We start from the raw sequence: 25,505 nt of genomic DNA on the forward strand, positions 1-25,505 counted from the left end.
GTCTCACTCCCACAAAGGCCAGAAGAGGGAAGGCATCTGATCCCCTGAGACTTGCATCACAGATGGTTGGGAACCACTATGTGGTTCTGGGAGTTGAACCCAGGTCCTCTGGAAGAGCAGGCAGTGCTCTTAACCACCGAACCATCTCTCCAACAAGGATGAGATACACAAAGGAGAGAGAAAAGAAATGAAAAGATTTTTTTTTAATAAACAGATGTTTGCTGCCTGTTTGGCAGTTGTAATATGACTAAGCCCGACATGATCCTGAAGACAGAACTCATTTTTTGGTATTCCAGCCGCACTGGCACACCACAGTACAGGTTATGATGGGCTCATTTCAGCATCCATTGAGCAGATGTTGGTTTTCAAGGGCGTTCGCCTTTCAGAGTCCCTTAAACCCTATGAGCTGTTTGTCCATGAAATGGATAAAGGAGATTCACTAAGTCTGTAAGTCAAAGCCTCACTGGTATCTAGGAATTAGCCACTCCATCTCAGTTATGACAGAACTCTGAACTGAAGGGGGTGAGCGAGCATCTGGCACAGTCCACTGAGAGCAGAGTAAGGAACAAGTCACAAGAGGAGGGAGCTCTCTAAAGCGCCATGACTAGTTACCTTGTGTGATGAGGTGCCTCCCGACCCAGGGTTCTTCCGCTCCCCAACCCCCCCGTACGACTCTGCTGCTCCTCTTGGGGGCCAATGATTGTCCAGATTTGTATTTCATAAACAAGAACAAATTCTCCCGAAATATTGGAAGCCACACCTTAGATTGCATTCAAGTTTTTATTTAGCTTGTGAAAATGATTCAAAAACAATTACTATACATTCTTAGTTTCCCTGTGCATCACAGAGAAGCTTTACTAAAAATGATTATATAAAACTTAGAATAAAAGAATGGCCATCATATTCATAAATATTGGCTTTGTGTGCTAAAGTAATGTACTCTAAATCCCCTTGTTACATCTGTTTTTATTTTGTTTCAAGTGAGAGAGGTGAAAACTCCATCAAATGGTTCTGCAAGCCAACATTTGAGAATTGCTATTCTAAATACTCTCTTGGTTGGACATTTTTATTGGACTTTGGGGTCAATTATTGCCCCTCAGACATGGTTCTATCATAGATATAACTGGAGTATAGAGTATAAATCCTGTTATAAAGACCTTAAGTTTTCATACCCAGAGTCCAGAAGAAGAGGATCCACATTTAGAAGACACTCCCAAGCCCATCCCACACCCCATACAGAACACAAGCTGTCCTGTTCTGAATCCTCTGAATAACTCTGTTTTGTAGGCTAGGGAGATAGCACAGTTGGTACAGTACTTGTTATGTAGGCACAAGAGTCTAAGTTTGATCTCCAGAACCATGTAAAGGGCTAGGCATTATGGCTTATGCCTGCAACCTGGGTACCTGGGAATGAATGAACTTCAGATTCAGTGAGAGGCCCTGCCTAAAAGAATAAAGGTAGGCCGGGCGGTGGCGGTGAACATCTTTAATGCCAGCACTAGGGAGGCAGAGGCAGGTGGCTCTTTAGGTTTGAGGTCAGCCTAGTCTACAGTGCTACCCAGAAAAACCCTGTCAAAAACAAAAATAAATAAATAAATAAATAAATAAATAAATAAATAAGAAAAGCAGTAGAGAAAGATACTCTGTGTCCTCCGCGCACACCCCCACACAATATATGCACCCAAACGTATATCTGAACATACCTAAATTAGCATTTATATACCACACACACAACAACAACAACAACAGCAAAAGCCAGCAACACAACACACATAACATACCATATACATACACCAAAAAGAAAAAGCTGGGGCTGGATAGATGGCTCAGTGGTTAAGAGCACTGACTACTCTTCCAGAGGACCAGGATTCAGTTCCCAGCACCTACCTGGTGGTTCACCAACACCTGTAACTCTAGTTCCAGGGATAACTGTAGTGCCCGGAGAGCCAGTGCCCTCTTCTACCTTCTCTGACACCAGGCCTGCACATGATGCACAGACATACATGCAGGGAAAATACACATAAAATAAATAAAAATCTAAAATTAAACAAAATATTCTGGGTGCGGTAACACAAAGAGGCAGGTTGATTTCTTTGACTTTGAGGCTAGTCTGGTCTACAGAGTGAGTTCCAGGATAACCAAGGATACATAGAAAGGCTCTATCTCAAAAATTTTAAAAAAATACATAATAAATAATACTATTTGTATCAGTCATAATGGCTTCATATAGCTGTGGTCTGTGTAATCACTAAGAGTTTGTAAGACCAGATGAGCCATACTTGTTTTATTGCTTTGTCATGGTGTCTTGATTTTTCTTGATAATATTTGAATAAGGAGTCCTACATTTTTGTCTTGTGCTGTGCACCCAGGCAGTCTGCAACTGGCAGCATGATGCCTAAGTGCTCGTGACCTGGAGGCTGTTCTGCAGGCCACCAAGGGGCAAGTAACCTAAATAATGGTTTCAGATATGAGGGTCATCCCCAGACTTTCCTGGAAACTGCTTGCCTATAAGAACTCATATTTTCCTCGCAAACCACCAGGGAACACAGCAGGACAGGTTTGTATGAGAACCGTAGGTTCACCTTAGTTGGTGAATGTGAACAATCAGTGTGATTGCTTCAAGAGTTGGTTTTCTTTCTGCAAATGGGCAGAGTGACTTGTTTCAGAGACTTGCTACTGATGAAGAAATGCACATGCCAATGACTTAGCTTGAAGCATCACATCCAGGAAATCGCCATTAACAAGGATGAGTCCCTGATGTAATTGAGTTTCATTTCCATTCCTTCTCATTATGAACCCAGTCGATGTGTGGAAATGGGGCAGACATATGTGTGCACAGGTGTGTGTGCATATATGCAGTGTTGACGTTCTCATATGAAAAAAAAAAGAGAACAGACATGGGTCAAAATCACTGTCTCCACGTCTTACTTACTTCTCCCCTGACAGCTGAGGGGTCTTCCCAGGTGTAGCTAGCACCTCAGGTCTTATGATCTACTTTCTTCATCTAAACCTGCATTGAAGAACTATCTCTCCTTCATTTCCCCAGCAAAGGAAACCCTTCATGAAATGTTTTCTGAAAAATTGGACTCATATAGAAAAGTTCTTTATTTGTTTTATGTAAAATGAAGATGGTCCACACATTTCTAATACATCATCATCAATAACAATAAAAGCTTTTTAAAATAGATACCTAGATGCCCCAGATCTTGTAAAAGCACAGCAGTTTTAAGCTCCATCAAAACACATTTTAATATTGTGCTTCCTGATTATTAAATGTTATGTATGAGTTCTGTAATATGTGCTGGATTTTCAGAGGCATAGATTTAAAAGTACAACCAGAGAGGTGGACGGGGTGGAAACACTGACATGGTAAAGAAAGAGCTAGTAGGACACCCAGTCACTGTTGGTTCTTTATCATTGACAAACACCCTACTGCTGTGGGACAATGGTCTTGTACCCTGTAAAGATTTTTCAATTGTATTGGTTTAATACAATGCCGATTGGCCAGTAGCTAGGCAGGAATTATAGGCGGGGCAACCAGAACAGGAGAATTCTGGGAAGAGAAAAGGGTCAGCCTGCAGTCGTCACCCAGATGCAGAGGAAGCAAGACGAGAACGCCTTGCTGATAAAAGGTACCAAGCCATGTGGCTGACACAGACAAGAAGTATGGGTCAATGTATGACGTAAGAGTTAGTTCATAAGGAAAGTCTAAGCTAATAGACCAACTAGTTTATAATTAATGTAATCCTCTGTGTGTTTCTTTGGGACTGATCAGCTGCGGGACCAGGTGGGACAGAAACCTCTGTCAACACCCTGCCACGTGTGCCACCACCCATGAATAAACTAATGCTACTTCTCTGCAGAGAAGGACTTGGTGCCGCTTACAGCAAATTTTATGTTTCTTAGACGCACTCTTCTGTTTCATTATTGACGCTGTCATCTTGATGATTCCATCATTTTTCCTTTTTCTCTCAGAATGTTTTGATGATGGTCTTACTCAGATGCATATCATTGGTACTCAGTTACCCAAAGGCATCAAGCACAGCATGGTACACACAGCTGGCCCTCTGTGTTTAGGGAAGTTCTACACCTGCAAGTTCGGTCAATCATAGACCGAAAATATGGAAGAAAAAGACTTATGTCTGCATTGACAAGTTCCTATTTCCTAAATAATAAAAGATGGCAGGCATTTACTCAGCCTTCGTGCTCTATTTGGTAAAGTTTTCCAGAGCTGAATTATAGGAGGGTGTACACAGGCCAGGCAAACACTGTGCTGTGCTCTGTAAAGGGTTTGAGTATCTGCGGAATTTGGTGTTTTCAGGGGTCTGGACCTCAGAAACCTCCAGAAGAGGACACTTATTCTCAGCACCCCACCAAACACATTTTCACCTCTCTTTTTCCTCCTATCTCCAACAGCTTACCAGAGTAACATCCCCCCCCCCCCCCACACGTTCTTCCACTGACGACTGGGGACCTTTTTGCTTTCAGGAACACTCATGCTTAAAAAAAAAACACAGGGTCTTTATTACAGAACTTGAGCTTTCCTGGAATTTGTGGAAATCTCCCTGCTTCTGCCTCTTTAGTTCTTTAGGTCTACACAGTCGTGCACCAGTTCATGAGATCCTCTCCTTGCATGGGCCCTACTTCTGACTGGGTAGTGATACAAAATTACCCTGGACCTGGCTTTGAAGCGCTCCTCTTTATTAAGGCCGGTTTGGTTCTTTTAGGAAACATTTGCACAAATGGTTACAAAACCTCCTATGGTGTTGTTAGCGGTATGAAACTGAGGTGATAACCGCAAGTACAAAGGTTACGTACTCTATAAACATCTACTTCCTTTACAGCCTTACCTTAAAAACTTAAGCAACAGATCCCAAACAAAATAAATAAAACCTGATTGCATCTCAAAGAATTTTCGTTGATATAATGATCTCCAAGTAGCTGTAGATATTGTATTATTGATTTCATAAATGTATGGTGAGTCTCTAAAGTTAAAAATGGCTGTCATGGAGTCTCTGTCCTTGCTGGGTTTGTCAAGCATCCAGAATTCTAGCAGAATTTTCTCTTTTTTCTCTCGATCAAATAGATATGTAAAACTATTGAAGAACAGATTAGCAATTAAAAAATAGGCCTCGGTATTCCCTGTGGTTAGACAAAAGTTAGACTTTCCAGATTCTTCTTGGAGAAAAGCGATGAAGAGTATAGAGAGGAGAATGTTCTAGAAACATTTGGGCCCCGGGAAGAAAGGAAAATATAGTATCCAAAGCAGGGAAAGCTGATGGGAGGAGACAGTGGCAGGAAGGGCTGCACCTGAAACTGCCTGTCTGAGAGCTAAGCACTCCGGACAGCAGAGCCACTGCACTCGGTCAGAATGCACGCAGCGGCGGCTGCTTTGGCTGTCCTATGGAATTCCCACTGCTAGACAGAACACTGGATTTTTGAGATAAAAACAAATACTTTTGGCAACTCTGATACAGTGGTCCTGGATTTTTAAACTAAATCCTGCATGGCTAATTTGTGCCCTAATGTAAAAATTCTAACAACTTAACTTTTTTTTTTAAACAAAACAGAAAAGCTCCTAGTCTAGGCTCCTGCCAACATCCTTGGAGAGAGTGGGGTGAAGAGAACGACTGTAGCATCTAAATATGGATGACAGTATGCCACCATCGTGACTCGGTTGACAATAAAGAAAATCCTGTCATTAAATGAAATCCTAGCATCTGTCCAAGTCCAAATTCTCCCCCACTAGAAAGGAGCCTGTGATTCTCATAACTCGAGGTGGAGGGTCTCATTTCTTTTCAGCATGTGTTACTGTGAAAACTAATTCACTGGAGGACCTCATTTAGGAATTTAACACTTTGGAATTCCTGATTTGGAAATAGTATTGAGCTGATTGAAGGCAGGGATGGCCGCCTCCAGGAATTACAATGATCTAAGTATCGTTTAGTGAAGGCTCTGGCAGTGACCTGGGAAGGGTGAGTGCACCTTACAGGACTCCATCTATTTCTGCCCAAAGCCTGCTTCTGCATTTGTGCCCTTGAAGGTTCATGGAGCCTGCAGTCCTGTGGCTCACTTTCTATCCGTGAACAGTCTACCGGTTCTCACTCTCAAAAGCCAAACCGTCGCCTGGCTGTGCCAATCCTTCTTTCAACTTCACTTTCAAACTCCACCATTCCGTCCTAACCCAGACTCACGTCACTTTGTATCGGTATAAAGCATCTCTTCCATTCACTCTTCTCTCCACATTCCAGACTCTTCCACCCAGTTTCTACCCTCCCGTTATATCATATACACCCCTGCTCAGGGAGTTTGTAGGCTCTGCCCAGTTTCTACCCTCCCGTTATATTATGTACACCCCTGCTCAGGGAGTCTGTAGACTCTGCCCAGTTTCTACCCTCCCGTTATATCATATGCACCCCTGCTCAGGGAGTCTGTAGACTCCACCCAGTTTCTACCCTCCCATTATATCATATGCACCCCTGCTCAGGGAGTCTGTAGACTCCACCCAGTTTCTACCCTCCCGTTATATCATGTATACCCCTGCTCAGGGAGTCTGTAGACTCTGTTGCTTCTGATCGAATGCAAACTCATTAGATGAACTTTGAAGATTGACCAGGAAACCCTGGGCTGTGACTGTCTAAGTAGGAATCCTCCAGGGGTCTCCAGTACAGTGCTCTGCTCAGGTGTGATATGACCCCATAGTTCAGCTTCTGTGCTAACAGACTGTGGGTTAGTGGAGTTTTTGTTTGTTTGATTGATTTTTTTTTCATTTTTTAATATGCTGTGCTCTTCCTGACTTCTAGTTTTGCTCTTGATTTCTGCTGGGAGCATGAAGAAGAAAAATGACTAAAGATAGGTATTCTCATTCATATATACTTTATACCCAGAGATTTCAAAGGACTTTGACAATTTCTCTAGATAACATAGGCTATTAAGCAAATCTTAGCCTTTTAGATTTATGGAAGGGGTCATGCCTGGCCCTGTTATGCACATCCTAACAACCTTGGCAGGGTACTGAAGGCACAGGAACTAAGAAAGGCCAGTTTCTTAGACAGGAGAGCTAGTACTGCCCTCTCCTTGGATTACTAACCCCCCAAACAACAGCAGACAGCTACACTGTGAAGTGTATCTCAGCATCAAAGAGCAGTGTGGAACGTCCATGGGGCAATGCTCCCTAGTAGTTTATATTTGTCCTAATATTCCAAATCAGTTAGTGTAATTATGGGGAAAACTTGAATATTTAATTTGTGTCAAGCACTTTGCTAAATGCTTCACCTACAAGGTGACATTCCATTCTTACTTCCATATGCAGCTGAAGGAAAACTGAAATCCAACAAGGCTGATGACTAACTTATTCCAGATCGTGGTGTTAATGGTGAAGATGAGCCCCAATGCACCCCTCTCGAACTTCAAAACCTTATGCTTCTATATTAAATGTCTCAGGAATAAATACCAATAAGTTCTAAAATTAATGAAGTATTAACCATACTAGTCCCATAGGAAATGAATTCCTGGAGGCTGGAGAGATGATCACTGGTAAAGAGCACTTGCTGCGTAATCATGGGACCAAAACTCTCACCCCAGCATGCCTGCTATATTGTGTCCTGAAAATGCCTGTAATTCTGGCTCTGAGCGATCCAGTGCCCACTTCTAGTCTCAGTATAGTGCATGCACACACACACACACACACACACACACACACACACAAACAAACAAAATGATAGGCATGAGTGCTATGATATATTTTATACACGTGTAAAATTGTCAAAGAATAAATGACCTTCAGAAAAAGAAACAAACGGCTCTATTCACAAGTGAACACGTCTCCTTCCCCTTGGACTCTGTACATGCATCAAGAGTAAACCCACAGCAAGGAATTACTCCTCAGAAGTTCAGGTTCCTTTCCCCATTCACTATTAAGTGTAGGATAATTTCCTTTGTTTTTTTTTTTCTTAGTAAATATGTGGTCCTCAGATACACACACTGGAATTCAAAAGGCATGTACAGCTTGCATGATGGCAAATGTCCCTGTGTGCGTGCCTCTGGGACTCTCCACACACCCCTTACTTGAGAATTCAGAGGGTGTGTCCCAAATATCTGCAAAGCATCCTTTTGTGAACTGACAGCTTTGCATGGAAAATTTCCACGTCCTTGGCTCTGAATGACCCCTCAAAGGTTCCATGTCTGGTGTGTATAAACACGTAAAAGGGCTTTCTTCTTCCTCGAAGAGAAGCACTGAGTCTCTGAGATCAGCGTACTAGTAGTGCCTTTAGACATGTTTTCTTTTTTCTTAATATTTGTATTAATTCTTTGATAATTTCACACATTTGTACAATGTATTTTGAACATATCCATCCACTATTACTTCCTTCCAAGGCCCTCTAGTGCCCCCAACCCATCTCCCTCACATTTTCATGTCTTTCTGTTTTTGTTTTTCTAAACATGCATTCTTGACAGATGCTATCAAGTGATACAATCGGGCAAGGCTGAGAAACACTGAGAATTACCCTCTGCCTTAGTATCTATAGGAAGACAGCCTTCCTACACAGGTTGAAAAACATTGATCATAACGCTAATATAATTAATCATGATAGATTCTTTTGATTGGTTTGGTGCTCTGGAACTCGCTTTTAGATCAGGCTGGCCTCAGACTTAGAGATCCTCCTGCCGCTACCTTCACACAAGCCTTCCTAAGCATCTTTTTGTGGAAGGAGAGGGTAAGACTTACTTAAGGTGTAAACTGTCCAAGAACTCTCATCTAGGATCAAGAGAACTCAAAGACAGCACTGAACAAATCTTCTCAAGTCACAATTTTGGACTTTGAAGAAGAGTATTCACTCGGCCGAAGGAGAGTTTATTTGCTCACCCCAAAGAAGAGACTTCCTTCTCTGTGATTCTTTCCTGGTATGGTACATTTCTTTATCTTGTCCAAAATTATGTAATACTTTTACTTGGGTAAAGCAAGATTTATGGACTGGAAATTTCTTCATGAACCTGTTTATTATAATAGGATATATCCCACCCCAATGGAATGTGAGGAGAAGGGAAATTAGGTGCCTCCTTTCTTCCTGGACAGTAAACTTGCATGTCTGTGTCTTGAGGATTACTCCTTGTATAGAGGCCATTACCTGAAATTTAGAGCTATGAAGTGTCTTAAAGACTGGAAGGGATTTCCTTGTACTTTCTAGAGAAATAATAAGACATAATGAAGGGACTTGGACTTCCAAGGACCTGTGTTTGGATCACAACTCCATGATTTAACTAGCAGTGTGGCCATAAGGCCTCAGAATTCCACCCCGTAGACACAGAATGCTCACGGCGACGCTGCATGGTTGTTTAAATTGACACAAATGACAAAGATCAACTCCTAATGCAAAGAGAATCAGAATGGTCGCGTTTGCGTCTGTGCTGGAGTGGATCTTCCTCGTGTGAAGGTTTCCCCTCACCAGAGTCTTACAGAATAACCCCTGAGTGGAACACACAGTCCATGAAAACAGGTCTTGGGAAGACTGCCAAGAAAACAAACAGTAAAGAGCCAAGGTTTTTTATCTCTTCATACTCTAGCATGGCCTCCTGTGGTGACCATGGTCTGGGAAAGTTTAGGGTGGATCAATGGCTGTGTCACACCAGAATTTCCCGAGCCAAATTTCTTACTTTACATTATTCTGGGTTGATTAATTGTGTGTGTGTGTGTGTGTGTGTGTGTGTGTGTGTGTGTGTGTATGCGTGTGCATGCACGCGGGTTTGTCTGCATGTGACAGACTCGGGTGTCACTGTTTATGTGCCACCCACCTTGTTCTTTGAGACGGGGCTCCTACCATCCTGGAACTCACTGCCTAGGCTGGGCCAGAGAGCCCAGGGATGCTCCTGTTTCTACCTCCCCAGTGCTGGATTCACAAGTGTGCACCACCACGCCCAGCTTTCTCACAAGGCTTTTAGGGAATGGAACTCGGGTCCTCGTGTTTGCAAGACAAGCATTTTACTGCTGAGCTATCACCCCAGCCCTGGAACATCAGTTTTTAAACCCTTATGCCTATACGAACATCACAGCAGCATCAGAGAAAATAAGACTTGGTTCTCAAAAGACCTGAGGTTTAAATGGTAATGTGTGAGCAGGTGATTTTAACAGAGGGCATCAAACTAGAGGACATAAAAACGGCCCATGCCAGCGGTTGCAAACCCGCCCCTCCTTTCCTAGGTGGTGACCTCCCACCCCTTGAGCCCCTTGTTCAAGGGTGATGCAATTCCATATGTGTGTTAAGAGGTCACCGAGGGGAGCCCTGACGAAAGGCGCTAAATATGGCAGGCTCACCTCAGACCTTACTATTTAGAGAGTCCCCTCCTCACCTGTCCCATTCATCATTTCTGCTGAAGTCTGTTTGTTTAGCCGGAAGTGTGGGGACACCAGTGAGAAACCAACATCACACACGTGTGGCTGGAATGGGGCCAGTGATATTTTTATATTATCCAACCGACTGCCAGCTCTTAACAACCATTTCCTCATGCCATCTTAACCATGACACCGTTTTCTATCCTTAGAAATTGTTATAGCTCTATGCGTCTCATCCCAAAAGAAAGCTCGAATGGGGAGAAGAGGTGGAGTGACAACACCCCAGTCAAGGCGGTGGGGAGAACCGACAGAGGCATAGCTGGACGCCACAGCCTAACGGTGTGCGATGGAATCTCAGACGCCTCTCACCAGGTCATGCAAACATGTCATTTTAAACATCCTTCACAGAATCACAGAATACGGTGAAAATTCTGGCAGTGCGGGAGGCACCCCTTCCCCCCGGAGCAAGCGTACCTGGGGCATCACTGAGGCTGAACGCGATGCGCACTGGTTTATCTGCAGGCACCCTGGCTGTGCTGATCATGTGGGCGCCTGAGGCCCGGCCTTCTCCTGGGTCTTCCAGCTGTAAGGACAAGAGATAGCCATTGTCACTTTACCCAGCACTGATCTTGGACACCCCACAGACCCTCAGAAACGAGAAGGAAAAGTTAGTAAGTTGCCTTTTCCCACGTTGTAAATTCCTGGTCCATTTTAACTTTTTTTCTGGCTCCTACAAAAACTACTTTGGTAATAGACATTCAGAATGAATGAAATATGGTTTTTAAAAATCTCTATTTCATATCAATATCCCTTCCCATTGATCAGTTTAATCCTGACTTTGGAGGTCACCTATATTGTTTTTGTTTTTTTTTTTAATGAGGACAACATAGAAAAGATATAATCTTAAGACTTCAGATAACTTCAGACTCAGTTACCTTTCCATGTTTAAAAGTCAATTTAGGGGATGAGGAGATGGCTCGGCTTGAGAAGTGCTTGTCATTCAAGTAGAAGAATCAGAGGTCAATCCTCATTTGAAAGGGGGGGGCAAGGTGGTGCACACTCATGACCTCAGTAAAGAGACAGAGACAAGAAGATCTCTGGGGCCCCCAGGGCAACTAGTCAGAGACCAGGTCTCCCAGAACAAGGAAGACAGAGCCTGAGAAATGACTCTAAAGGCTGACCTGTGTCTTCTTCATGCATGTGCACACCTGCACACCCATGCAGGCACACAACACATAGACACACAAAGCCTAAATTAAAAACAATGTTTTGTTTGGGAAGGAGTAAATGATCAATACAGTGAAATCATTTGAAGTAAGTCCCAAACCATTTTTAGCCATGTTACAGTTGTATGAATATTGCATTTGCAACTGTCTGATGACCTAGCAATCTAACCGACATTTATGCTTAAGGTTTCACCTCATAACAGCAGGTCACAACAAAACTTGTCCGTGGGGCACACAACTGTGATTACCAGGGCTTGAGATGTGGAAGCAGGAGGATCGGCCGGTCTGAGGTAATATTTACTAAATAGAGAGTTTGAAACCAGCTTGGGCTACATGAAGCTCTGTCTTTTAAAACAAAACAAAACCCAAAAACATCCTATGAGTATTTGACTCTACCTATTAAATTATCGTTTAGCCAATAAACTTAGAGCTAATGAGTGAGAAACATCCTTTGCGTAAGAGAGCAAGAGCAAAAGCTGTGCGTAAGGGAACTTAACATAATTATACTTTGAGGAAGATATTTGATAATTTGATGTTCAGTGGGACTAGGAAAACATGCTGTAAGAAACACATAATATGGTTGTTATTTAGACACGTATATTTAACATTTCTATTTTTGGTCATGCCTCTCCTAAGCTCTCTGCTCTCCATCTCATGTAGGCAGAACAGCAAAAAAAACCTGCATGACATTTTAACGAAAATGTCTCCAAAAATGGCAAAATATAAATAATGTCTTTAGCCATCCTTGGCAGGATCCTGGGAACCTCTGCTCCAGAACATTTTCTCATGGTCAGGTCTCTTACTTTTTCCCATAGCTTTTCTATCTAAAAATAGTGCCCAGAGGGCTGAGTGCTGTTTTTACAATTACTTATGCGGGCAAGCTCGAGGCATACATTTGTACAGGCACACTCAGATGCGCACGCATTTTGAACCATCTTAGGTACCATATGGAAGGAAAACAGACTTATATTAACCACCCAGTAAAGCTAAAAAAAAGAGACAGAGCAACTGTCTGTGAGCCACTTAGAGTTCTGCTGAGCCCATTAGGTTAACCCTATGAATAGCTCTGAGCCTCGGACATTCTACACACCGTGGCACGGGTAACCATAAGTTACAAAAGGATGGTATCCTGGATTTGCCATGATTAAACACAGGATTTCTTGCTTTTACAAAAACAACCCTCTGGCTCACTGCTGTGTAGATTCCTCCGCTTAGTATCAAGTATTCTCTTAGCCACCTGTTTCTGAATAGCGCAGATTGTCTCAAATTGAACAAAACAAACAAAGACCCCAGAAGTTGCAGCCGAAAGGAAAAGTCTTGCTGCTGGGCATCCCACAGCACCCAGTCCACCTGAGCGTGACTTCGAGGGATAACCTAGCTCGCTCCTCTTCCGGTTCACCCCTTCACACTTTCTCCAGTCAAGAAATGAAGCGCACGAGGTGAAAATCTGTCTCTGGGGCTCACTCAACAGACCTCTGCTCCGGTTTCAAGCTAGACAGATGAAATTCACAAGCACAGCTAAGGACCGCACAACAGAAAATATCTGTCTCCCTCTGAAAGAATGTTAAGGTCCTGTGGATATTGTGATCCACACAGCGTCTATGACTTGCCTTTCCATCACACCTCCCTGGAGAAAGCGACTGCTGGTCCCTTCTCCTGGCCGCTGTAACAGAGACTTAGTTAAGCTGCCCGTGCTCGGAGCGGTTAGTTGCTTCTCACACCTGCTGCCTTACCTCACTTAGTGGAGAGTCTGCACTTGTGTAATCCAGGGCCAGCCACTGCCTTGGCCAGTCGTTGCGTGTGTGGAGTCAAGACGCAGCGAGAGAGCAGTCTGCACCTGCTGCATAGCAGCCACTGACACGCTGAGGGGCAGAGACAGCTGTCCCGGCTCTACACCACTACCTGCTCAGCCCCAGACCCCGGCGTCCCAGCCCACGGGACCTCCCCGTTCCGCTTCCTTGTACAGCCCCTCTCTCCTTTCCTTGCTACTCCAACAGCCAGGATGTTGTCATGTTTCTAGAAAAAGCAAGAGCAAAAGAAAAACCCTCCTCCTGTCAGAAGCATTGATAAACAGCGAGTTGTTGAGAGTCCAAATGTTTTAATTCATTAGTCCTGGCAAACCTAAAATACAAACAGTCTTGCTTCACGAGACAGGAATGTCTTCGCGGTGACCCAATCCGTGTCTGTGTCTATTCCAGCAAACTGGCAAAGATAGCATGACTCTAGTCAGCAAAAATGTCAGCTCTGCTAGGCCCAGCCAACTTGGACAGGCCACTAGCTGACTCTTGGACCATAGCTGTGATGATCCCAGTAAGAAGGTGAGGTCTGGGCTTGATGACTTGATCCATTCTCCAAACGCAGGCATTCGCGACGGGGGTCAGTGGTGAACAGGGAACATGAGAATCCTTCGACCTTCGTTTTTACAATTGTAGGCTTGAATGTCTTGGGTATTTAAAGATAACTGAGCCATGATGCTAAGGTTAGATCGTTAAATATGAATAATATTGACAGAACGCAAAGACAAGCCACCAACTAAAAGAAAGTATTTGCCAGATTCACACGGGGATTCAAAGTCTGCAAGGAAATCTTCAACTGAGCAATAGGAAAACAATCAAATCCGGAAAGGGGGGACAAGAGTTCTGAACAGACATGTCATCAGCAGGGGTGAATGAATGACAGGTAAAGCCAGAAAACATGGCCCGCTTTTATGTCACTGGAGAGTCACAGGCTGCAACAATGGTGCACTGCTGTGCACCTGTCCCCATGGCCCACATCTGCAAACAAATGGTCAGGTACATATATAGAAGAATAGTACTCCTTCACTTCTCCTGGGAATGCAAAGTGGGGAAGGAGCTTCAGAATGCAATCTGATCATTTCTTCCCAAGCTAAACACATTCTTACCATGCAATCCATCAATCACAGACTGTTGAGTGGCCCAGCATCCAGGTTCACATAACATTAGATTGGAATTATCTCAATGCACACATTCAGCCTCAAAGCAATAAAAGTTGTCCAACCTTTAGGAGCTGAACGGGAAGTGAATAGTTGTTGTGTCTTGAACCTTAAGTGTCATCCAAAGGTCCACGCACTGAAGACTTGCTCTGATACCCACAGCATGACTGGGAGGTGGTGGAAACTTTCAGAGGTGGGGTCTCACTGAAGAATTTAGGTGACAGAGGTGTGTGCCTTAAAGGAGATTATCAGTGTCCCGGTTCCTCCTCATCCTCTCTCTCTGCCTTCTGGATTTAGTGATGTGAGTAGTTTCCTGCATCCCATCCTCCATGATAAATTGCCTCCCCACAGGCTCAAAGGCCACAGGACCATGTGAATAATAGCTACAGCCTCTAAAACCATGAGACCAAACTAATTTTCCAGGATTATAAATTGCCTTTCTTAGGTCCTTTGCCAAACAGTAAAAACTAATGTGACATCACGTCTTTATTGATTGCCACCTCAGCCCTCCAGGTCCACCTCTAGGATGCCTGATGGTGACACTGGTGTTTCTAAAGTTATCACTAACTGCTAGCATCTGGATTCCAGTGAAACCGAGATAAAGATGGAAAAATAGACTGAGGCAGCACCTCTCTTAAAGTGGCAGTTCACATTAAATACATGAAAATCACCTCCTTCCATGGTCGTGTAACTAGGACCTGACAGACACAGCAGCTCTCTGACCTAGAGTCACAAAGACCCTGGGGGCTTCCCAGAGCACGGGCTGTCACGCTGATGGCTACATCTTCCTGATACCAAAGATGACTTCATGATGGAGGTGGGGCAGATGCTATGGAGGAAAAGATTGTGACAAAGGATAATCTGGCAACAATGAGTAGGGAATAAATAAGAAAATGTCAAAACACTTTAAATACGCTCTGCCTGAACCTGGGGATATAAATTGAACCTTTTCCAGCCATAATACCTACTGACTCTTCTGTTGTCTTATGAGTGATGGTGCATTTCTGGACTTGTTACCCAAAACACACTCAAGACAACAACAAATAGGAAACACAAGTGAAATCTATTTCCACAACTGAAACCCAAAATAACTGCATGGCACTTTAGGAATGCAAAAGAATTAGGGAAATTCTAATATATGTGCACATGAAAATATTAACACATTAACAGTATGTGTGTGAGTGGTACTAATACCCAAGAACTTTATTTTATTCTTTTCAGCGGTAAGTACTTCACTGTTTGCGTTAGTCAGCTTTCCATATCCATGACAAAATACTCGAGGTAAATCAATTAAAGGAGGAAGGGCTTGTTTCATCTCGTGTTTCAGGGGCTTCCGTCCATGGTAGTAACTTGGTCCCATTGGTTGGAGTCTGTAGCAGAATCGTGCATCATTGCAGGCGCATTTGATGGAGAGGGTGTTCTCCCTCATGGACAGAAGCAAAGGGAGAAAATTCAATGGTCCCATAAGTGTCCCAGCTGAGAATCAAGTCTAGGACATATGGGTCTTTGAAAACCCTCTAGACTCAATCTAGAGCATTGTGATATGGGGAGTTATCTTTAATAGAAGGGAACTTGGGGCTGGGAATAGTGTGCATGCCTTTAATTCCAGCATTTAGGAGGCAGAAGCAAGAGGAGTCCTGATATGGGATTCCCCTCTGTATGCTATGAATATGTTTTATTGCCATTGGTTAACAAAGAAGTTGCTTTCAGCCAATGGCTTAAAAGAAGATAGTCAGGCTGGAAAAGATATAGAGAGAGAGTAGGTGGAGTCAGAGAGAAGCCACATAGCCATCACAGGAGACAGACACCAGACGCTGGACAGAACCTTTCTGGTAGGCCACAACCACATGGCAATACACACATTAATAGAGATGGGTTAATTTAAGATATAAGAGCTAGCTGATAAGAGGCATGGGCTAATAGGCCAAGCAATGGACTTCATAGTGAGACTCTAGTGTGTGGAGAGAGAGAGAGAGAGAGAGAGAGAGAGAGAGAGAGAGAGAGAGAGAGAGAAAGTTGGAAGGGGGCATGGGAGGTATGGTGGATCTAGGAGGAATTAAAGGAAAGAATAGGGAGTAGTATGATGAAAATATTTTAATGGAATTCTCAAAGAACATAAAATGTTTTTAAGAAAAGCTAACAATGAATTAAAGAGGGGTAAGAATATAAGAGGCAAAAGATTGTTTCACACTATGTTCTGGGCGTGACACGGCTGATGTCTTCATGGTCTAAGGCACTGAGGTTGCCTTCAGTGGCCTGCATAAGACTAGACCTATCAGTCATCAATCATGTGTGAATCCAGGAGGGGTTCACAAGGAACCTTACACGCTCTGCTGAACTATTGGCTGTGATGGATTCTGGGGTGGGGTGGCTATTTTATCCCTCTTGATGAGCCCACCGACTGGGCTCTGATGGTCACACAGATGGCCCTGATTACATTTAATAGATCACAAGCAAGACAAAAATACATAAATAGAGGAAAGAAACTTGAAGTGAGGAGGATGATAATGAGGGAGGCGGAGAGAAACAGAGGAGAACTGAGAGTAATCAGAATGTACTATATACGTGTGTGGAATTGTCCAAGAACAAATACATTAAAGCTACTTTTTAAAAGATTAAAGGACATATACTCACTGACTAAAGCTAAACCAAGGAATAGTAGATAAATATTTATGATCACTAAGACAAAGAACTAATAATGCCCACGCACGTATGTGCGCACACACACACATGCACACACACTCACCTATGTGAGTGTACATTAGACACTTCACAGCTCCATGCCCTAGTTTGCTTGACTAGGCCAGCAATGGAAAAGAAATCATCCTGAGTGAGGTAAGTCAGGCCCAGAAAGAGAAATATGGTATGCATTCCCTTATAAGTAGATATTATCTGTTAAGTAAATGATAACCAAACTACAATATGTAGACCCAGAGAGGTTAGGTAACAAGGAGGGGTCTTGGGGACACATGGACCTCCCTGGCTGCTGCTAAGACAAGGGGTTGCTCGACCCAAACTGATAGTGGGACCCTAACATGGGGAATTTGAGCCAGTGCCTATGTGGTAACCTTCACTCCTACCTTCCAGACTCTTTGGTTCAGGAAGGCTCTCTGCAGGCTCCTGAAAGAGAAATGTGGACACCAAAACATCCACAAAACCTTTGACCTCCAATCTGTCCTGCCTGCAAAATATGCTAGGGCTATGGTGGCGCAGAACTTGTGGGAATAGCCGGCCAATGTCTGATTTGACATAAGGCCCACTCCACAGGAAAGAACCTATACCTGGCATTGCTTGGGTAACCAAGAACCAGAGATTAGATAAGTCAGAGACCAAGGGTGAAGCCAAACACTACGGGTCTACACAACAACAACAAAATCAATAAGATAATTCCTGATGATATTCAGCTGTACCCATAGATCAGCGCCTTATTCAGCAATCATCTGAGAAGCTTCCAGCTGCAGATGAAAACAAATGCAGAGACCATGGTCGGACATTTCTGTGAAGAGAAAGGCTACATTGGAGGTCTCCATCAAATCCCTCCCATCAGAGCTCAGGAAACCCTGCAGAAGAGGAGGCAGAAAGAGTGTAAGAGTCAGGAGGGATGGAGGACACAGGAGAACAAGGCCCTCTGAATCAACTAAGAAAGGTACATATGACCTAAAAGGCTGAAGCAGTGAGCACAGGGAGTTTATGGGTCAACACCAGGCTCTCTGCATATATAGCATGGCTATTAGCTTAGCATTTTTACAAGACCCCCGAGTGTGAGAACAAGCGGGTCTCTGGCTCTTGTGACTGATCTTGGGACTCTTTTCCTCCTGTTGAGTCGCCATGTACAGCTTCAATATAATTTTTGCTTCATCTTGTTATATTTAATTTTGTTGTGTTTGGTTGCTGTATCTTAGAAGCCTATTCTTCTCTAGGAAAGACCAAAAGGGAATGGATCTGGAGGGGAGAGAAGGTGAAGGAGGGACCTGAGAGGAAGAGAGGGAGGGAAAACTAGATTCAGAATATACTGTATGAGAAAAGATTCTATTTTCAGTAAAAGAGGAAAGGAGGAGTCGGAGAATGACTTTGGGTAACTTTTGCAAGTCACACAACCTTATAATTGCTCATTCCCGACCTAGACTGAGTAGACATAGACAATAGACAAACCGGAAGGACTCCAATAAAATTTAATTAGGAAAAATAGTAAATAAATTGTTCAACAGAATGCCAGGAAAATTGCATTTTAGACAATAAAGTTAGTATTTCCTACAATTTTCGAATGTCACAAATTTTGTTAAAAATGAAAAATAAACAAACAGCAAACAACAACAACAAAAACATTTCTAGGTGCTGGGCCACACCAAAACAGATGACAGAGCAAGACTGCATCTCAGGCCCTTGGTCTAGGAAGAGCTAGTCACAAAGCCCTCATTGAAGAAGCCAGAGCTTTCCCAACTGGAATAAAATCATGTTTTGTCTTTGTCTTTTAAAAATGATTTATCTTTCCCACAGGGCAGGGTACCCTGACTTCTCTTAGGACTGGGGAGGGAGGGAGGAGAAGGAGGGAGGAGGGGGGAGGGGGAGGGAAATGGGAGGCGTGGAGGAGAAGGAAATTTTTAATAAATAAAAAAATAAAAATAAATAAAAAGGATTTATCGAGAAAATTCAAAGGCTTTATACTCAGTGAGTTTTTCAGTTGTCATTGATTAAAGTTGACATTTGTGTTCCTGTTCTGCCAACAGCTTAGACATTGAGCTCTTGGAGAGAAAATAAAATTTCCTCTAATATTCTTAGCTGATAAGAAAATAATATTTATCTTATATAACCCAACATTCGCATGTTTCCCAATAATATAACCTAGAAGAAATAGTGTAACTAAGTCTTACATTTTGTTTTTATTACAATATAGATTTAGTTTTCTAAATGCTATCTTAAAGATAGTCTAAATTTCTAATCATCTGTAAATATTCCAATGTGTACCCCTAAAAGGCAGCAGCACCCCTTTTTAAAACATAACCAAAGAATACTATTATATCAAGCAATGGCATTGAAATAAGTAATTCCTACAATCATTGATTTTATGGTTAATTCATTATCCAGGCACTCCAAACATCTACCTTCCTCAATCATCTTATTTCCTCAATTTATTTTTAATGTTTTACCTAAATTCCAAATGTAAAGTTGCTATGTTTCTTACTTTTTTAAAAAGTCTGTAATTATCCTCCACCTACTTCTTTTTTATGTTTTTTTAAAATCTGTTTTAAAATAAAAAACCTACAATTTTTCACATACAACTGTGTCTTTTTTTAAAGATTTATTTATTTCTTATGTATGTAGTATTCTGTCTGCATAAAGCCTGCGGGCCAGAAGAGGGCACCAGATCTCACTACAGATGGCTGTGAGTCACCATGTAGTCGCTGCAAATTGAACCCAGGACCTCTGGAAGGGTAGCCAGTGCACTTAACCTCTGAGTCATCTCTCCAGCCCACAACTATGTCTTTTAATATGCTTCTTTCTACATCTTCACTATAAATTGATAAATGGACACAGAAAGTTGGGCACAATCTCGTCTGAATTTATTTATTTATTTATTTATCTTTATTTTACGTGTGTGGGTGTTTTGCTTGCACATACATCAAGTGTGCCGTGATACGAGTCTGGTGCCTGTGGAGGCTAGAAGAAGTTGTCTTAGACCCCGACACTGCAGTCACAGAGAGTTGTGAGCTGCCATGTGGGTGCTGGGAGTCAAACCCAGGTCCTCTAGTGTTCTTAACTGCTGAGCCATCTCTCTAGGCCCCTGAGTTTTCTTTTAAAGACTACTTCACAGGAAGTAAGCACTATTCATGTCTCCACTTTTGATTGAGGTTCCAATTCTGATGGTAATGTGTATTCAGCACAAGGGTAAGCTACACAGAGCTCCTATAAAGTCAAGTCTATTATTTAAATACACACAAGACAACACATTTAAAATGCAGCTCAGCTGAACACAGTGCATTCTTGAAATGAAACAAATGTACACAGCACGAACACAAGACATTCAGAAATGCAGGTTACCTGGATTCCCCTGCCAACACTGCATTGCAGGTGAGCACTGGGTACTTGTGGGGCTTCCTTTCCGTGGCTTTTACAGCCTGTATTTGGCTGGTGCCTGTGACATCACGTGACATCATCACTGGCAGAACAACACACCATGCAGACAGCGATGAGCATCTGCCGTCCATGAGAGCTGTTCATGCTCTCTGCTAACCACAGCTAAGCTAACCAATGAAAACAGGCCTCTTAGAATCAAGCCTTAATCGGCTACATTCCCTGTGCTCTGAGACCGTTCTCAAATGGGCCTCATTTTAAGGTCTTATTGTTACTTAGAATTATTAATGAAATTCTTTCAACTGTTCCTTAAAACTTCAAATTGACTGAATCTAGGAACTCCAGTTTCCAAAGTGAATCTAGAGTATGTCAAGTTGACAACCAAGATGAATGGTTACAAGAGCCTGCTGTCTTTGTATGGAAAACCTTCTATTTCCAGAAAGAATTAAAACAAAAACAAATAAATAAAAAAAACCTAAACCTCCCAAGTGAATGGTGGTAAGAAAAAAAAAAAAGAAGAGTAGATCTGAGTGACCCATTTCTCCATTTCTGAATTATCGCTAACCAAGTTAGCATGACCTTACCTTCCATAGAGCACAGTTGGGCTCAGATACTTGGGAAATTCAAAAACTTACGAGTTCTACAAGCAGATTTTATATAAGTTGATATAAAAATGATATAATCTGACTTTCTTTACCTTTGGGACAGCTCTAGTATAGGCCGACTCCATTTCCAGTTGGAATTCCCCCATCAAATGATTGCTACCTGCCTGCACATGCCTCAAGATCTATAAATAAGCCCAAAAGGAAGAGAAGAATTCTTGTCCTGAGCCTTCAAACCAAGTTTGAACATCACAGTCTTCACTGTAGTTACGAGGGGGCGTACTGTATCACATGGGACCTGTCATGGGCGCACAGGTGACCTTGAGTATGAAGAGACTTATTTTTTCACCACATCTTGAAGAAATTTATGTTAGGAAGGAAGGAGGAATAAAAGAAGAGAGGAAGGGAGCAGGAAGGGAGGAAAGGAGAGAGGAAGGGAGGAAGGGAGGGAGGGAAGATGGATGGAAGAGGGAAGTGGGTGAAGAAAAGGAAATTCAAAAGTTCTAAGCTAATACCTTCACGAATAGATTGTGTTGGACTCATGAAATACCTTGGCTTCAAGATAAGGTTGAGACACTGTGTGCAGGAGGCAGACACCAACGGGCAGATATTCAGCTATCTGCGCTAATTCATGTGGTATTTAATGTGCAAGGCTGCCCTTTAACATTCCTGTTTTATAAAGGAACAGAGAGTTAGAAAGTCTCAGATATTTGCCCAATGTTCCAGGACTCAGGAATTACACTCAGCTCAGTTTCTTGCCAAAAATAAATCTTTTCAACAACGCACCAAAATCTTCTTCACCTTTGAAGAAGATGCTTTCCTATTGCTCCTTGAGAAGTTCTTTCTTTTCTCTTTAAATATTTTTATTAATTCTTTGAAATTGTCATACAATGTATTTAATGATATTCACTCTCATTTCCTTACCCAGTTCCTCCCAGAACTACCTCCCACCTTCCCACAACCTCCGAACTTTTTTCCATTTTAAAAATAATGAAGGGAGTCTAGTTCGCACTGCCCATATGCTCTTTGGTGTGGGGCCATCCGCTGGACGTGGTTGGCCTCTCAGGGGCCACACCCTTAAAGAAAACTGACTTGCCTTCCCCAGAACCCATCAACTGCTAACACCTTCTCGGTGAGTGGCAGAGGTTTGTGAACCCCTCTCCTCTCCACGCTGGAAAACTGACCATCTTCATCCAGCACAGTGAGTTCCTCTCCCCTCCACGCTGGAAAACTGACCATCTTCATCCAGCACAGCTCTTGAGAAGTCATCCACAGCTGCTGGGAGTTCATGAGCACAGTGGTCTTTCATGCCCACAAAACACTGCTGCGGCCAGATCCTCTTGGACTTTCGGGGTAAGCAGCTACTTCTCAATAAAGAACAACTACAAAGGGGCTTGCTTATTTCACCAACCAAATACTGTGAATACAAATCCGACAGCTTCCTCCAGTGCATCAAATCATGAATTAGTCCTTGTACAAGAATTTACTATGACATCCCTATAGGCCCGTGGTTCTCAACCTTCCTAATGTTGTGACCCTTTCATACAGTTTCTCACGTGGTGGGGACCCCAAGCATGAAATTATTTTTGTTGCTACTTCATAACTATAATTTTGCTATGGTTATGAATTGTAATGTAAATATCTGATATATGACCCCAGAGGGATCGCGACCCACAGGTTGAGAACCACAACTATAGCTAGAGTTAGGACTAGATAGACTCTCAGCCAAATGCCTTCTTCAGGAAACTGTGCACAGGAGAACAAAAGGACAGTGCTGAACACTCAGTGTCCACACTTGGAGGGAGACTTCCAGTAGCAGCCTGGTCCTCATCAATTTTACTTTCTAGACATGTACACATACCACCAAACATGACCTTTGAGAGTAAACTATGACCCTGAAAAGGAAAGGATGCACAACATTTAAATGTTGACAGAGGTTTCTGTCCTGCCTGCTTCTGCAGCCGTTCAATCCCAAAGAAACACACAGAGGACTACATTAATTATAAACTAGCTGGCCTATTAGCTCAGGCTTTCTTATTAACTAATTCTTACATCTTATAGTAACCCATAATTCTTGTCTATGTTAGCCGCATGGTTTGGTACCTTTATCAGTGAGGCATTCTCATCTTGTTTCCTCTGCATCTGGATGGAAATTGCAGCCTGAGCCTTCCCTCTTCCCAGAATTTCCCTGTTCTGGTTTCCCTGCCTATACTTCCTGCCTGGCTACTGGCCAATCAGCGTTTTTTTAAACCAATACAACCGACAAATCTTTACAGTGTACAAGATCATTGTCCCACAGCATTTAAATTTTGAAAGAAAGACAGGAAATTTTTCTAATAACATTGAAATTGGGGTTTCCTTTTCTTTAACTCTCTACATAGAATCTTCAGCTAAATCTCATTAATTCTTCTTTGGAAAGGCTATACACGCAAACCCCAGCTTTGAGCTTCTTCTGGTTTACCTTTGCTGTGTTGGCAGAAATGGAGTTGCTAGAAGTAACGTGTGGGCCTGAACTAAGGAAAAATAGTGTATGTTTGTTGTCCATATGTTTTTGCAATTGTCTCAGTACAGTGTCCATAGTGTGTTATTGGGTTTTCCCATGTAGAAATGGTACCTAGGATTAGCCATATCGCTATCCCAAGAGAAAAATTTTGGATACTAAGAGTCATGGTTTATATGGATTGTCCATTTGAAAGGACCTAGGTTCACCATGAGAAAAATCTCTGGGCACATATGTGAAAGTTTCTACGTTAGTTTAGTTGATGTGGGAAGATACATCCCAAATTCAGATGGGACCCAAGCAGGAGAAAGTGGGCTGAGCACAACAGCATTTGGTGTAGGAGGTCTTCTTTCTATGTGTTGCTTTCATTGGTTGAAGAGATTGCCTTGGCCTTTTGATAGGGTAAAACTGAGATAGGCAGAGTAGACAGAACAGAATGCTGGGAGAAAGAAGGCAGGCAGAGAGCCGCTCACCATGAAGCTGCCAGGTCAGACATGCTGAATCTTTCCCAGTAAGCCATGAGCTCATGGTGACATACAGATTTTTAGAAATAGGTTGAATCAAGATGTGAAAGCTAGCCAATAAGAGGCTAGAGATAATGAGCCAGGCAGTGTTTAAATGAATACACTTTGTGTGGGGTTATTTCAAGGGGGTTAAGCTAGCCAGGCAGCCGCTCGCCGCTCCACATTACAACAAGAATTCATCATTGCCTCCTGACTAGGATGCCATGTAACCAGCCAGCATTCTGCTCCTACCACCGGTACTTCCCTATCTACCACCATATCTTCCCTACGATGGTGCAATGAGCCTCTTGAACTGTGAGACAAAATAAAACCTTCTCTCCTAAATGACTTCTTTATATTTGGTCACAGCAATAAAAAAAGGAAATAATATTGAGTGGAGATGTGTCTGTGGTAAGCTTGCAGATGTGGCTCTACGGGTTGCAGATGAGTTTGGACCCTTGGGCTAGAAAGATCTGATGGCCATTCATTCTGGTGGAAGTTTGGAAGAGAAAACACTAAGAGAAACACAAACAATAGTGTCCTGACTCATGACGTTTGGAGGGGGAAAAACTTGTCTTATTTGGTGTTCTGTTGCTGTGAAAAGAGACCAAAGACAGCAACTCTTACAAAAGAAAGCATTTAAGCCGGGCAGTGGTGGTGCATGCCTTTAATCCCAGCACTCAGGAGGTAGAGGCAGGAGGATCTCTGTGAGTTCAAGGCCAGCCTGGTCTTCAAGAGCTAGTTCCAGGACAGGCACCAAAACTACAGAGAAACCCTTTCTCGAAAAACCAAAACCAACCAAACAAACAAATGAAAGAAAGCATTTAATTGGGCCTGGCTTACAGTTTCATAGGTTTAGTACATTGCCATCATGTCATAAAGCATGATGGCATGCAGGTAGACATGGTGCTAGAGAGATAGTTGAGAGTTCTACGTACAGATCCACAAGCAGGAGGATGAAGGGAGATGCTGGGCATGACTTGAGCATTTGAAACCCTAAAACCAACCCATACACTTTCTCCAACAAGGTCACACCTACTCCAGCAAGGTCATACTCCCCAATCCCTGTCAAGTAGCACCACTTCCTAATGACCAAGTATTCAAATATATGAGCCCATGGGGTCATTCCCATCCAAGCCACCACAGGACTCTGTCAAGAACAGATTCTGGCAAAGAATCTGGTTGTTTTTGCCCATGTCCTAAGAATTTGCATCAGGCTGAATTCTAAAGTAATGAACTAATTTCTTTGATGGAAAAAAAATGTAAAGAGATCACAACATTTAATCTATGGCATAGCTGTTGTACCGTGTTCTTATTCA

General features: G+C 42.7%; 1 protein-coding gene across 3 annotated transcripts in view; it reads right to left on the bottom strand.

Annotated features, from left to right (window-relative positions):
• Nucleotides 1-25,505, bottom strand: part of Map3k7cl (MAP3K7 C-terminal like) — an 80,786-nt gene that overhangs the window by 26,004 nt on the left and 29,277 nt on the right. For 2 of the 3 annotated variants that reach the window (XM_085685728.2, XM_085685727.2), the window contains one exon: nucleotides 10,805-10,913. In XM_085685728.2, coding sequence (XP_085541854.2) covers nucleotides 10,805-10,913 — 109 coding nt within the window. Of the gene's footprint in view, nucleotides 1-10,804; nucleotides 10,914-13,289; nucleotides 13,869-25,505 lie in introns of those variants that run through there. The other variant, XM_048422934.3, reaches the window with a different exon arrangement.

Source organism: Myodes glareolus, chromosome 2, assembly GCF_982192425.1.
Source record: "Myodes glareolus chromosome 2, mMyoGla1.1, whole genome shotgun sequence".
NCBI lineage: Eukaryota > Metazoa > Chordata > Mammalia > Rodentia > Cricetidae > Myodes > Myodes glareolus.